Below are 15,241 nucleotides of genomic sequence, written 5' to 3'. Positions count from 1 at the left end.
AATCATACTCTGACTGTGAAGGAGCAGAAAGGTGAAAACTTTTTGGCATGTCGTGTGCAGTGAACAGTCAGCTGTTGTTTTTGACTTGATTTGAGGTTTGTTAAAAATGTAAGAAGTAGTTTTGAGACCATTCGAAAGAAAAGAAGAGAATAGTCGATGATTGTTCATTTGATTGACAGAAAATGAAAAAACTTTGACTCATGAGTATTATTTACAGTATGAATATGATCGTGTTTCTTTCTTTAATTGGGCAATTCAGTTTTATTTCTTTGTTTATGTAATTTATTATGAAACAGTTTTGTGAATAATTTTTTTCAAGTGATTTGATGAGGTCATTGTTTGTATTGCTAAATTAAATAAGAAAACTTTTCATTGGATAAATAATCTTTAACAACAACACTAGTTTGACACGTCTATCCAGTAATTATAACGCTGAAGCCACAAGCTGTTTAACTTATCTTAAGACGAGTAATTGGATTAAACAGATACAAATCTTCTCACTAACATACTCTCATAGTTGTTTGTCATCTTAAGATGAGCAGGTATTTTATATTTTTAGTAAAGACTTAGCTAGAATGCCTGTTTCCCCAGTTCAACTTTTTTTACTCTTCTGGGTTCAGAAGAAAGAAAAAGATCAACAAACAGTCCCTTAAAAACATGCACAAGGAAAGACAAAGAAAACAAGAACGTTTTAATCCCTTCAATTTATTCTCAAAGATTACTGTCCAAATCCTTGAATGGCCCAATATTCAAAAGCTAATCTGCTCATAAATATTTAACTCAGAGTCACACACATTTATGAATAAAACAACAACAATAACAACGGGTATTGTGAAGTGCCAGGAGTGAGTGAATGAAGATAGAAACAACTTCTTTTCAGATATTTGAAAATAAAGTTTAATTAGTCGAGAAGTGTGACTGTATTTGCGTTGTTGTTGTTGTGTGTGTGTGTGTGTGCGTGTGTGCGTGTGTGTGTGTGTGCGTGTGTGTGTGTGTGCGTGTGTGCGTGCGTGCGTGTTGAAGAGGAGGACAGCTGGCAACTTAGAAGGGAAAGCTGAGGGTAGGTGGGGGGGGCTTTTCTAATGCCATTTAAAGACATCTGTTCCATTCTTCTTTTCAGATTGACCCCCCCCCCCCACACACACACACACACACACACACACACACACGCACTCTTTCATGTCTCTATAACAACTCCTCATCAAGCACCATGACTAACTTTTGCATCTATGACACAAAGACTGACAAACAGGGTCATGTTCCCCTCTGAGAAGACAGTTCACCCAGGCTCTAAACTTCCTGCTCTGTCTCCGCCCTGTGGTGTGGAGTTGAACTGTAACTTCCTTTACGTGGCATTAGCACCGGGTGTGCCAACTTTGGAAAGAGAGAAAAAAGCTTTTTTATTTCAAAGAGCATTTAGGTTCTGCTGCCCACATCATGTATGAGTTGGACACACCCATCCACATAGGCACACTCGCGCACACACCACTGTCACATCTGGAAGCGATTGAGAGTAACCTCTAAGAGCCGTATACCTCTTTCACCTCTACACACACACACACTGACACACACACCCACACACACTCCAAAGTTAACCAAAGGAGACGACATGGTGACTGATCCTCTTTACATCCTTTTCATTAAGTCTAGACCAGAGCTATGCAAACTTGTTTAAACTGTTGAATCTGTCTGTGTCCACCAAACACAGACAATCATGTACACATCTTTCAGCTGAAGGTTGAATCATGGGTTTCTGATGGAGCATTTATTTAAACTGAATTGTTTATTTGCTTTCTTAACAAGAGTTAAATGTGATTCATGCAACCAATCTCCTGATGCCTTTTTTGCAGCACTGCTCAAAGTGTGAATCTTTGAGCACCTTTTAAAACAGCTTCATTAACACATTATATGTTCTTAGCCGATGAACAACAAGTTGTTTGGCTTTGGATGTTAAAACTGAGTTGAGCTCTTTTTTTGTTTATCTTTATTAAAATAAAGTTGTTTTTGTATCAAAGGTTGCACAAAATTTAATGTTAAATACTGAAAGTATTATTATAGTATGTCACAAGTAGACAGGTTTCATACAGTCAGCAGAGAGACATGTACAATAACAACTTTGCTTAAGGTCCTGAGTGGCTGTTTTTGATACTCTTCATTCATGACTTTCTGGCTTGTTGACCACATAACTGGAAGCTTTTAGCAGTTATATTGTAAAAATACATATACTCTCTAAACTACTCAGATATTTTCATTTTAATAATTGGTAAAAGTATCCTTATTTCACTAAAAGAGCAAATATTGGAGAAGAGTACCAACAACAAATGCAGTTTCGTGTTTCAGTACTTTTATTTACTTCTTTCTTATCCCATTACTTATTTCAAAATCCCTCAGATTAAACTTTTGAACTTTGGAGGGACACAACCATAAGCAAAGGAACAGATTAAACATCTTAACTTCATACTCAGCTCAGAGTCAGAAATACTTTATTAATCCCAGGAGGACATTTAGTTCTTACCGTTGCTCTATGACACAAAAGTAGGAAGTATAGTAATAATTTAAGACTGTAACAATAACATGGAATAGAGATAATAAAATAAGCAATAAGCACCAGGTGGGACTGGAATAATGAACTATGTACAAGTGACTTAAAACATTATTTACAGTTATATACAATGGGTTATCATTGTGTCTATAACACTTTGTAGTTATAGGGTTCAATATGAACAAAAGGTCTGTGAACAGTTCATAAACAGACTCTTTACCTTCACCAGCGACAACAACAGAAAAGTTCCTCACACACTGATATATTAACATCAATCACTGTCTCAGTCTTAGGGTTCACTTAGATCAAGCTGACCGTGCCAATACTTCTCTGTTTAGATTTAGGTAGAGGAATTTGTTATTGAAAACTTGAAGGCAGTATTTTTACTTGTAAACCATCATTTGCACATTGATTAATTGTTCTCTTTGTCCTCTTAAGACTCTGTAATCCACTGGTCTAGACAGCTCTGTTCAGAGTATTCACTGACTGACAAGTTTACTGACTGAATAATCTGATTCTCTTACTTCACAGGCCTGAACTTGCAGCCTCTGTGTCTTATATGTTGTGTGTTTCTAAGCCACTCGGCAGCTTTTTCAATGTCAAGTTCAAACTAGTTCTTGTCATTTTTTTGACTTTTCACCCTGAGGTCAAAGAAACATCGATACTCTCTGACTGCTCCTTCTCAGTCTGTCTCTCTCTGCGGGCTGGTGGTCACTTCTCTCAGTGCACAGTTTTATTTTTCAACTGTCGGAGCTGGGGGAGGGAATCCAGGCTGAATGAATGAGTTTCTTTTAGACCTTCGCTTCTTCCATCCCTCCCTTGTTTCCTCCCTCAAATTGCCACCTCTTTTTTACTCCCTTGCTCCTTTTCCCTCCTTCTCAGTTAGAATTCCTCCGTACCTGTCTGAACAGGGAGAGTCGGACCGCTGCAGGGCTGAGGGAAAAAAGAAAGTAAGACGGCAGGGGGGGAATAGGAAGTAAAGGTATTCAAGAGAGGGAAAGTAGGAGGAACAAAAGGTGAATATTTAAAGAGCAACAACTGGGAAGAGTTGTGTTTGAGACGGCTTGGGAACAGACAGGGAGTAAGGAAAGACTTTATCAAGATCTTGGAGCTTGGAGCTTTCTTTTTTCCTGTTCCCTGCTGGGCTGTTTCAAATTTTCTGAGATCCTTGGCTATTTTTGTCAGTAAGTGTTGGAGCGGTTTGGGATGGATGCCATCATGCTGCAAGAAAAACTTGTGGAAAGACTGCTGTGCCCACGAGTGAGAACAGCCAGACAGAAGGTAAAAAAAAACCCGATGGATGTCTTTGGGGGGGAAATGGTGAAAAATATGAAGAAAATGACGGAATACAGTAAAACCGACGTATTTGAGAGAGACTTTTTTAAACGCATAAACACAACTCTTTCACACCTTTAGATTCACTGCCCACATCTTACAGAGTTCTCTCGTCCTCTCTGTGGAGGTGTTTGCTCTTGTGATACTGCTTCATAGAGACAGATTTACTGCTCAGATGTTTTTACTGTTACTCATTAGTTTCTTTACAGCCTTCTCTGCTCTCACTGCTCTTGCTCTCTGGCAAGTGAACGCTGTCTGTTTGCACCGCTTGTGTGTGTTGTTTTTTTGTTTTTTTTGTAAATACAATCCTCACCCGAGGCGACTGTCGGAAATGCCTGACAAGTTATGACAGAATATGAGGACTCTGGCTGTGTCTTTGACTTGTGTGTTTGCACAGTTAAAAAAGAGCCTTTCACGTCTGTTGAATGAAGCGGCTGTGTGTGTGTGTGAATGCTCTATCAGACTTCGAGCGTGTATTTATATCAGTGCGTACTGTAGGGTGAAGATGACGTTGTGCCAGATTCAGCACTGAGACTTTCTGTCTGAGAGAGGCTGGTATTCTCTGGTATTCTCTGGTTCTCTTTGTGTTTTACAGTTTTTGTGGGAAGTCTGAGACACTGGTTATTCTGGGGGAACGCTGTGCATGTGTTGTCGAGTCTTTCTGTTGTAAGAGTCTTCTGTCTGTTGTGGTTTACTTTATTAACTCAGACGCTGCCAGATACATTTCGTTTTCTCATTAGAAACCCTCTGTCACAGTTATTTAGTGTGCTTCTTTTTATAAGCCTTTTATTTTGTAGAGCTGTAATAATAATTAATTATATTCAATTTATATTTCACATATATCTCATGCAATACTTGTAGATAAAAGGAAATTCTCATTTCTCATGTTTGGATCCTTGGCTTCTTTATTATTATTATTATTTCTTTTTAAAAACAAGTATTAAGTGGCAGTGGTTCAATTTAAATAGTTAATAACACAGATTTGAAAATGCTCTTTTCCAAAAAGGTCTTTCAATTATAAAGTTTGTTAGTGATAGAATCAAAATAAATGTGAAATTCCTGTCGGAGAAGGTGCTGTCATTATATATAACAGCCTTTATGAGTATTAAAATACTAATCATTTTTACAGTTATTGGTGGACTTACCCAGATTCACTTTAATGGCCTCAGATGTACAAAACAAGTTTGTTATTGACTTTTGCCATTTGAAACTAAATATCTTCTTCTTCTTCTTCTTCTTCTTCTTCTTCTTCTTCTTCTTCTTCTTCTTCTTCTTCTTCTTCTTCTTCTTCTTCTTCTTCTTCTTCTTCTTCTTCTTCTTCTTCTTCTTCTTCTTCTTCTTCTTCTTCTTCTTCTTCTTCTTCTTCTTCTTCTTCTTCTTCTTCTTCTTCTTCTTCTTCTTCTTCTTCTTCTTCTTCTTCTTCTTCTTCTTCTTCTTCTTCTTCTTCTTCTTCTTCTTCTTCTTCTTCTTCTTCTTCTTCTTCTTCTTCTTCTTCTTCTTCTTCTTCTTCTTCTTCTTCTTCTTCTTCTTCTTCTTCTTCTTCTTCTTCTTCTTCTTCTTCTTCTTCTTCTTCTTCTTCTTCTTCTTCTTCTTCTTCTTCTTCTTCTTCTTCTTCTTCTTCTTCTTCTTCTTCTTCTTCTTCTTCTTCTTCTTCTTCTTCCTGCAGGAGAAACAGTATGTGGGATTTGCAACTCTGCCTAACCAGGTCCACAGGAAGTCTGTGAAGAAGGGCTTCGACTTTACTCTGATGGTGGCAGGTCAGTTTGTGGCGTCATGAGAAAATGTACTCGACTTTAGATTCATTTACAAGTTAATAAAATACATCCAACCTGAGCCAGTCAAGTGTGTTAAATAACAAGCATGCACAGTAAATTACGCACAATGAAGGAGACATTAGTTTTGAGGAGGTGTTGATTCAACATAATGATTATTATTGAGGGCACACTTTATGAATTGTTTGCACTTTACTTAAAAACAAGTTTGTAATCTTCTAATCTCTTTCCACAGGGGAGTCTGGTATGGGTAAATCCACCCTGGTCAACAGCCTGTTCCTCACAGACCTCTACAAAGACAGGAAGTTACTGAATGCTGAGGGTGAATCTTCATGCTCTTTATTATCTTTCTGTATCGCTCAATGTGCTGTCAATAAAACCTGCTCTGAAGTTCTTACATTCTTTTACTCTAGATGTCTGCCTTTCATTTAACTTAGAGTTGTCACCCAGTAGCAGTGAAGAAGTCTTGTTCAATTGGTCATTTTCTTATGATTAAATGTTAACAATTAGTGCAGCTGTGACCTCTCAGTCAGGACAGAGGCTAACCAATGTGTCTCATTTTACTTGTCCCAACTGGTCACCTCTGGCTCCAAAAGAAACACAACTGTGACAGCCAAGATGACTTGCGGCTTCTAAACTCTGGTCTATAAAACAATAGGCCACGTCAAGGTGGCTTTGTCCACTGCTTACATACAGTTCATTTTAAAATCGCAATTATATACGGTATTTTCAGATTTCTCTGTGACAACTTAAATATCTCAAAACAATTTGATTACAACTTTAATTCAAAACTAATTGGTTTCAATATCAGCAAGCTAATAGCTATAATTGTTTGGTCAGTTAGCGACACAGCTGCTGCAACAGCACTGAACATATTCAATCGAGCTGTTCTTCAGTTAGTAACCTATGTTTAAAGTAAAGTGTTCATTTTGGTCTGTTAATGCAATTTCTTTGAACAAAAAATGATCTGAACCGTGTTCAGCTGTGTCACCTCGTGTGTTTTTTTTCTTTCTGTTTTGTGTTCATGCTCTGCAGAGCGCATCAACCAAACTGTGGAGATCATCAAACACACCGTAGACATCGAGGAGAAAGGAGTCAAACTCAAGCTGACCATTGTGGACACACCAGGGTTTGGAGACGCCGTCAACAACAACGAGTGGTGAGCTGGAAAGACTGATGCCCTCATGTGCTCCTGACTCAGCCGGCTTATTGAATCCACGGAGCATGAAGGAGATGCTTATTCAGCCTGTGATACGTGTGTTGTGTGTGTTTTAGCTGGAAGCCCATCACAGACTACATTGATCAGCAGTTTGAACAATACTTCAGGGATGAAAGCGGCTTGAACAGAAAGAACATCCAAGACAACCGAGTGCACTGCTGCCTATACTTCATCCCTCCATTTGGACATGGGTAATAACACACACACACACGGACGCACACATACAAAATGAGAGCAAACACACATTTTCTGCCTTCAGATTTTCTGCACAGGATGCTTTCTTGAACTGCTTTTTGAGGACTGAAGGACATTTTTCTCACATGCGCTCTGGGTTTCTCTCCTCAGTCTTCGTCCGGTGGATGTTGAGTTCATGAAGGCTCTGCATGAAAAAGTGAACATCATCCCACTCATCGCAAAAGCTGACTGCCTCACACCCAACGAAATAAAAAAGCTCAAAGACAGAGTGAGTCCCAGAACTACTACAAGTCTGTGTGTGCAGATCGTTGTATTCTTACCTCTGTGGTGTGTGTTTGTGTTTGCGTGTGTGTCCAGATACGAGATGAAATAGAGAAGTTCGGGATCAAAGTGTACCAGTTCCCTGAGTGTGACTCTGATGAGGATGAAGAGTTTAAGCAGCTTGACAAGGAGCTGAAGGTGAGTCAGATACCTGATCAACACAGCTTCATTCAAGGCTCACTGGAGGTGGAAGTAACTTCAGCCTCAAACCGGGATCTTAAAGGTTGTCTTTACCATCATCCTGATTGTTCCATCTTTGTTCCTAATGCTTTCACACGTGTTTTAAAATCCTCAACAACAAAAAAACAATATGGAGCATTGAGTTAAGACACAGATGATGTTTGGTTTTTTTTTAGAATAGAATAAATTTACAAAAAGAGCAGATCTACACTTTACACTTTGTTTTATTCCCTACAGAGACCCAGATAGAATCCACCATGAGTACAACACTTGCAACATTTAGCAAAGTAACAGTGACTAAGTTCCTTTAACAGACCTCGAGCAGAATCAGACTCTTGTTGAACATCCATCTTCTGCAACTGTGTTGAGCTTTGAAAGTGGTGTAGAGGGCGATGTAGAAATACACAGATTGATAGAATCAATCAAACAGAGCAACAAAAACAACTAAGTGCCAATAGTCATTTTAAAAGTGTAGAATTAGCGGGGACAGCCAAGTAATGATGAAAGTGTGATTATAATATATAGCAGTCAATAGGTCTTATATAAGGGTTTACACTGATGATGATGATGATGATAATAATGTGAGGAAGGGCTGACAGTATAGTGATCCACAGCTGTAGTGTATTGTTGTCAGCGTGAATCCACATATCAGCTGCGAAAATCTGAGCAGGACTAATAAACAAGCACTAGTCTCAACCCTCACAGTAACTGTTCTCTGAGTGTGTGTGTGTGTGTGTGTGTGTGTGTGTGTGTGTGTGTGTGTGTGTGTGTGTGTGTGTGTGTGTGTTTAACTGTGAATATGTACCAGGTCCCAGCTTGCTCACGCAGCATTCTCTGGATTGATAAGAGTTCATAAAAACAATGCACGCTCTTGTCTGTGTGTGCAGGAGTGCACCCCGTTTGCTGTGATTGGCAGTAACACTGTGGTGGAGGCTCGAGGGCAGAGGGTGAGGGGGAGGTTGTATCCCTGGGGCATTGTTGAAGGTACGATCATGACTTCTTATAACTATATCATCTGTGCAGGTCTGAATGCTAGTTTGACACATTTTGAATGGCATGATCTAATTGTTCTGCATATTCCTTTATCAGTGGAAAACCAGTCGCACTGTGACTTTGTGAAACTGAGGAACATGCTGATTCGCTCGCACATGCACGACCTCAAAGACGTAACCTGTGACGTTCACTATGAAAACTACAGAGCACAGTGCATACAAGAGATGACCAGGTGAGTGTGAGAAAGATAACACCAGAGAGGGAGAGAAATGTTTTGTAAACTTCTCAGATAACTGCTGATGTCTACAGATTTTAGGACGGACTTTTCTGCTTTCCCTCACACTGTGGTCTTTTTCTTCTTCTTGTCAGTAAACTGGCCCAGGACAACCGTATTGGAGAGTCCCATTCCCATCTTGCCAATCTCCACCCCTGATGTAGAGACTGAGAAGCTCATCAAAATGAAAGACGAGGAGGTATAAAACAACTTTGTCTCAGTTTCACACAACAACACATTACATTTGTCTGACAGCTTTAGTTTCTTTCTTATTTTCATAGTTTCATTCTCTCCTGTCCAAAGACTTCGGTTCTGCTGATGTTCGACTAAGTTAAATATATGTAGTACATATGATAGACAAAATAGTTGCCTTACTAAATTTGCACAGTTGTATGAAAACAAATGAGACACATAATCTAAATACAAGAACATTAAATTAGCACGACAGTCAACAGAAATGTAAAACAAATGAAAGCTTAACATTCAAATATATTAACTTAGAGGTGAAAAATGATTAAAAGAAAAAGAAGTATTTGCAGAAACTATTATATCAGTGTCGCCTGAAAAAACAACACACTCACTAATTAAATGATCTTCTGTAATAATATACAATTTATACATACAAACTTTGAGGTCCCAAAAAGAACAAGAAGAAACAATTTATATTCTTTTATAAGTTCATTAGAATCTGAAGTGATACATTCACGTGGACACTGTGTGTCTCAAACTATCACTTAATATGATAAAGTGTCGGGTCTGTTTTATCAAACTGAAAGATAGTGAGACATCGTCTGAGTCCCTTCAAACGTGAAATATGGAAATAAAATTTGTCAATGTTATCCTGACTGAAATCAGGTATCTCGTGCCAGTATTCTTGGATATACATGTGGGTATTTATTTAATCGCATCACTCCTGTCTCATCTCAAAACACATCTTTATAAACTGGCATATTCAGTGTGAGCATTTTCTATCCGGTCTTATGAATCCACGACATCCTGTAATTTCTCTTTTTGATGTTGATGTTTTATTGATGTAATTGTAACTTCGCTGTTTTTATCTGTGCTTTGTAAGGTGACCTTGAGAGTTTTGAAAGGCGACTTTAAATACAATGCAGTATTATTATTGTTTTTACTAAATCAACAGTTATGGCTTTGAACTCGAGGCCATAGTCTGTGTGAATGTTTAATCTATTCTAAGATTAAATACAGATTAGCATAAGATTGAAAGCATCACATGATCAAACTCTCCATCTGTGGCTTCATCTCTGCCAGCTGTTTGAGCTGTTATGAATGTATTCATGTTGAGACTTAAAGCAAATGTTCCTCTCTGTCTGCAGCTGAAGAGGATGCAGGAGATGCTGAATAAGATGCAACAGCAGATGCATGATAAAGAACAGTGATGTCTCTCTCGGGACTGCAGCGCCCCCTGCTGTTTCTCCTCTGAACGACAGTGAGACCCTCAGACGATGAACATGGATTAGTGTTAGTGGCGACTGTTGCTGTGCATTTCTCCTCAGTTTGGTGCTTTGTATAGTTTGTCAGCCTGGAGGGTTGTGTGTCAGAGGGTTGTTTTTTTCTCTGAAACTATCCATGCCCATTTTGAGCCCCCCCACCCCTGCTGTGATTTAACAGTCTTAACATATACAGTATAGTATAAATGCCTAATTTAAATTACTACTCAGTGTATCTAATTTATAAATGCAATGCTAAACTTTTTGGATATTTTGTCAGGGTATGAACATGCGTGCTACATCTTGTTTTGTAAAAAAGATTTGGGTTGTTGGTGATGTTTAAATCAGAACATGGATATTGTTTTTTTATTATGTGTTTGTGAGTGTGTGTTTGGATATGTGAGTTTGTGTGTCTAATGAAATTTCCTCCAGTATCAGCCAATTATCCGTCCACAGAACTTCTCTTTGTCCTTTTGACCTTATACTTTGTTATTTTGCTCTTAGAGCCTCGTAAAAAACCTTCATGTGACATTTTTTCACATATGGCAACTCAAAATAATCTCTGCCAGCATATTTTACATGCTGGCTGAGCTGAAAATGCACTTACTTGCCAGTGGCTTACTGTGAATGGAGAGCCTTGGAGAGGGTCACTGCAGTGCAGGATGCATGTACACGCATGCTGTCATTACTCATGTCTGCTAAATGCTGAGGGCCTATTTTTACTGCTTTAGAGTCAATGCCCAGTGCTTGTATTTAAAATGCATTATGACCTACAGTCTGCTTTGTTAAAACAATGATAGCTCAATTTCAAGGAGAGAGAATACTGTGTCTATGCTTCTGTTTTGATTTCTCTCCTTAAAGGTGAGCTGCTGCCTCCTGCCAGTGAAGATGAGTAACGAGAGCGTGAATGGAGACTGTGTGTGTGTGTGTGTGTGTGTGTGTGTGCGCGTGCGTGCATGCGTGCGTGCGTGCGTGTGTGTGTGTGTGTTGCTGATGCTGATGCTGAAGAACAGTACATATTTTGCCTGAAGGTTGTGAGCTCAGCCTGTGCCCCGTTTATAAAGGTGTGACAAATAAACACTTGTTTTCTTGTCTCTCTGGCTTCACAAGTTTCTCTGATGATTACACGTCATACGTAGAGATCCAATAGTTTTAGTTCAACATCCTGTCATGTCCGACTGTCAGTCTGAACTGCAGAGCTCTGAGTCTGAGCTATGGCAGGAACATTATCTGCTGATTCTTGTTTATCTTCTGCAGCCACTCTTCCCCTGCATTTCACACATGCATCACTTACTGACAGTCAGAGGAGACATGAGAAATGTAGGCTTGATATGAGCCGTCCATATTAATTAACAAGTACAAGTCAATTTAAATATAAAGGAATAGTAAGATAGCTCAATTTAATCTGCAATCCTAAGGCAGGTCCTTTGAAATATTGAAGATATAAATATCTGTTATAACTCATAGATGTTTAATTCCTAATATTATTATAATGAAAGTACGAAAGTTTTGTACTTTATAAATATTCCACTAAAACTATTTAAAAATACTCTCAATTAGAAAACACTGTAACAAAAATCATGATTAGTTGTCGACTATAAAATTTATTAAAATTATTTTAATTCATTTTTGGCTTTAGGACACTGATCAACATTTTCACCTTTTTCCTTCTATTTTATTTTTGATTGAAAAAAAACGATCTTATTGCAATAATAATAATGGGTTCATTATGAAAGTTCACATTGCAGTTATTAACTAATAACTAATTGTGATTTATGGTGCAGCCCTAATGCATAAAGGTGAAGGACCATGTTCATCACTTTAATGTTAGATGAGAAAAAGGTATCTCATCTTTATACTTTGTGCTGGGTTTTACCTTGACAAATCTTTTGGACCTTATCATCTGGAAAAAAAGGAGGAAATGCATTTCAATCCTTTAGTAATCATTTGTCATTAAAATATTTATTCTTATTTTCATATAGGGATTCATGTGCTCTCTTGTACATTTTCTAATAACACATTTTGCATTGACAGAGCTCTAATTTGATCTGAGGGAATATGAGCATTTCATTATAAAATACTATAGGTGTGCTATTTGAAAACTCTTCTTTAATTGAGTCAGCAGTTTTATAGAAAGCTTTCCTGTAATTCCTTAGAGGGAAATAAACAACCCTAAGATAAGAGTGTGTGTAATACTTCCTTTGCTCAAAGATTGTGTTTCTGTGAGCTTCTCTCTCTGTTCATATTTGACGCTTGTTTTTATCAGTAGGGGCCAGCTGCTGAACGCTCACATACACACACACACACACACACACACACACACAAACCCGTCCTTTCAGAGCAAACGTTAGAAGCGTCGTCTCCTGAAGACACTCAGCTCTAAAGGTAAATTAATTTATTAAGACTTTTTAGCTAAATTGACTTTTTCACTTAATGAAACGTAATCTGAGGCACTTACTTCACTTTAGTCTTTTCTTTTTACGCAACCTGAAAAATATTGGCCTCATTCATACTTTCACTATATAGATATTCTGAAAACATTTGGGTTAGAGTTCAGGACTGACTATTATTTTTTATCTTCTCAGCAGTTTATCTGGGCAACATTGCAGTAGGCTGTCCTGTGAAACATTAATAAATATTATAAGCAGCAAGTGTAAAAAAGCAATAACACCAAACACGTTACAATCCAAACCTCCAGCAGAAGCTTACTGATATTGTAACACATCGTGAAGTATGAAGAAAAGGACTCATGTTCAATCTTCGAGTAGGACTTGTTTTTTTTTTTGCTAAATTGTGAAAAATAAATTTTTGGTGAAAACTGTGAGTCCCTAGCATATTAATTAAAATGTGTTTTCATCAGCATAACATTAGGTTAGCGTTTCATTCTGTGTTGTGTGTTTGCCCATGTACGGTTTAAAAAAACATTTGGTTAAAAAAAAATGTCAAATGTATTTTCAAAAAGCTGAAAAGCAATTTTAAAATCTTTTAAAAATAAACTAATCAACAGTCAGATGACCCAGTTAAGGAAAATGTTTAGAATTTGCAGCATTAAAAGTCAACATTCACATTAAGAAATATTGGTTTAATAAACAAGATGTAGTTGTAAAATACTACCAAACACCATCCTATAGTTTAATATACCTATTTGACTACACTGTAGATTTAAATATATGACCTGAAATTTTAGTGAATGTTTTCACAGTTTGGTATTTCTTATACCAAATGATTTAAACATTTCTTCCACCACTGCTTAGATGTAATTGAAAAAAATTAATACAGATTCTTTTCTTTTATCCAGTGATCGGTCACCATGAAGGGGTTCCTCGGTCTGCTTCTTATTGGCATCTCAGCAACAGCAGCATGTCCTCACCTTTGCACCTGTCATAACAGCCAGGTGAACTGCAGCAGGAAATCTCTAACGTCCTCCACTCTGCCCACCCGTTTCCCTGATGGAACCACTGAGCTCCTCCTCCACAAGAACAGGCTCAGTCACCTTCCCAACGGGCTCCTGGACAACCTGCCCTCCCTGCGCTCTGTCTACCTGCACGATAACCCTTGGGTGTGTGACTGTGGCATCCTCTACCTTCGGGCCTGGTTGCTCAGTCAGCCTGCCAGCCAAAGGTCACACCTGGGTGTCAACTGCAGCTCCCCACCCAGCCTGAGAGGACGGCTGGTGGTATATTTAACCGAAGAGGAGGTTCTGGAGTCCTGTCACTACTGGTACTGTGACCTGGCTCTGGCCTCGCAGGTGTGTCTGTTTGTCTTTGTGGTAGTGCAGGCGGCTCTGCTGGTGGCTCTTATCGTGTTCCTGAGGAGGTTTGAGAGGCTCTCCAAAGAGGCGAAGAGGACCAAAGAGGAAAGCTTCACAGACGATGAGTTTCAGAGGGAGAACGACTACAGCTCTATAAAGGACAGCTGTATCTGAGATGAAGCTGAGATGTGTTTGGTTGTTAGACTGTAACTAAAGTAAAGAACAATTAATCATTCGGACAGCTGATAAGACAGAACAAGTTGCTCACATGCTTTTCAAGTTTAAATACAATTCAAATTACCTTTTTATGCACAAGCAGCTTAAATTAAAGCAAAAAATATGAATGAACTGTGAGAGAAAAAGGAACTAGAGAGAGGTCTACAGATGACACAAGAAGTATCTCATTCCAATATTGCACCTATGGGTGTTTCTGGATAATACTGAAGCTGCTTTGTTTGCATGTGCTTTACTTTGTCAGCATTCTCTGTGGGTAGGCAACCATATACATTAGCCCTATAAAATAAACCTGTGAATGATGGTACATGTATATCATCTTCAAAATAGGTCAACACTTGAGCATGCCTGATAATGGACTTAAAAAAGATACCATTGTTATAATTTTATAACCTCCCTGTTACAGTATACAGGGTAATATGTATGTCATAGAATTGATTGATTAGGAACCTGATAAAGTTGTACTTACATTTGGCTAATAATCATAATCATCAGTTATTCGTACTGAGCATGCCATTCTACAGTAAAAAAAAAAACAACCTTGCCATTAAAGTTAACTAATTACCACAATCATCAAACTTGTCCCGTGTTTGATGATTCTATTGTTATTTTATCAACCATGTGGTAAAACCAATACATCTGTGTTTCCCGGTATCAGGTGATATAATATGTATTCATTGCACTCCCTCTCATTAAACCATTTTTAAGTGGTATAAAATGATATAAGGAAACTCCAGTTTTCAAATGAACTCTAATGTGTTAAAAAAAAAAACAAGAGCCCTCTTAACTAAAAACAATATGCTTAAAAATAAATCATGAGCTATCATAGGGTTAAAAACCATCAAATGGTAATCCTTGTGTAGCCCTTTGAACAACTGCTTGAAGTTAAAATATTACTGTCCCCTCAAGTCGGAATAAAAAAATCATTATGTCTGACTGAACTGCTTTTTTTGTTTGTTTATTTGGTTCCCCAT

At 38.1% G+C, this 15,241-nt stretch overlaps 2 protein-coding genes across 2 annotated transcripts; both read left to right on the top strand.

Moving 5' to 3' along the window:
* Nucleotides 1-3,370: 3,370 nt before the first annotated feature.
* On the top strand, nt 3,371-11,376 carry septin5a (septin 5a). The gene is given in 12 exon segments (XM_079364544.1): nt 3,371-3,823; nt 5,544-5,634; nt 5,885-5,971; nt 6,685-6,808; nt 6,925-7,059; nt 7,214-7,331; nt 7,421-7,522; nt 8,452-8,548; nt 8,654-8,789; nt 8,927-8,948; nt 8,950-9,030; nt 10,169-11,376. Coding segments are annotated over 12 exon segments (1,131 nt in total). The 5' UTR covers nt 3,371-3,748; the 3' UTR covers nt 10,232-11,376.
* Nucleotides 11,377-12,611: 1,235 nt separating this feature from the next.
* Nucleotides 12,612-14,845, top strand: gp1bb (glycoprotein Ib platelet subunit beta). Its single transcript, XM_079364795.1, has 2 exons — nt 12,612-12,667; nt 13,581-14,845. Exon 2 carries the CDS (start codon nt 13,593-13,595, stop codon nt 14,205-14,207), a length of 615 nt encoding a protein of 204 aa, XP_079220921.1. The 5' UTR covers nt 12,612-12,667; nt 13,581-13,592; the 3' UTR covers nt 14,208-14,845.
* The last annotated feature ends 396 nt before the right edge of the window (nt 14,846-15,241 follow it).

The sequence above is a fragment of the Symphodus melops genome (assembly GCF_947650265.1).
Source record: "Symphodus melops genome assembly, chromosome: 1".
Classification (NCBI taxonomy): Eukaryota; Metazoa; Chordata; class Actinopteri; order Labriformes; family Labridae; genus Symphodus; species Symphodus melops.
This window is presented reverse-complemented; position numbering and strand designations above follow the sequence as displayed.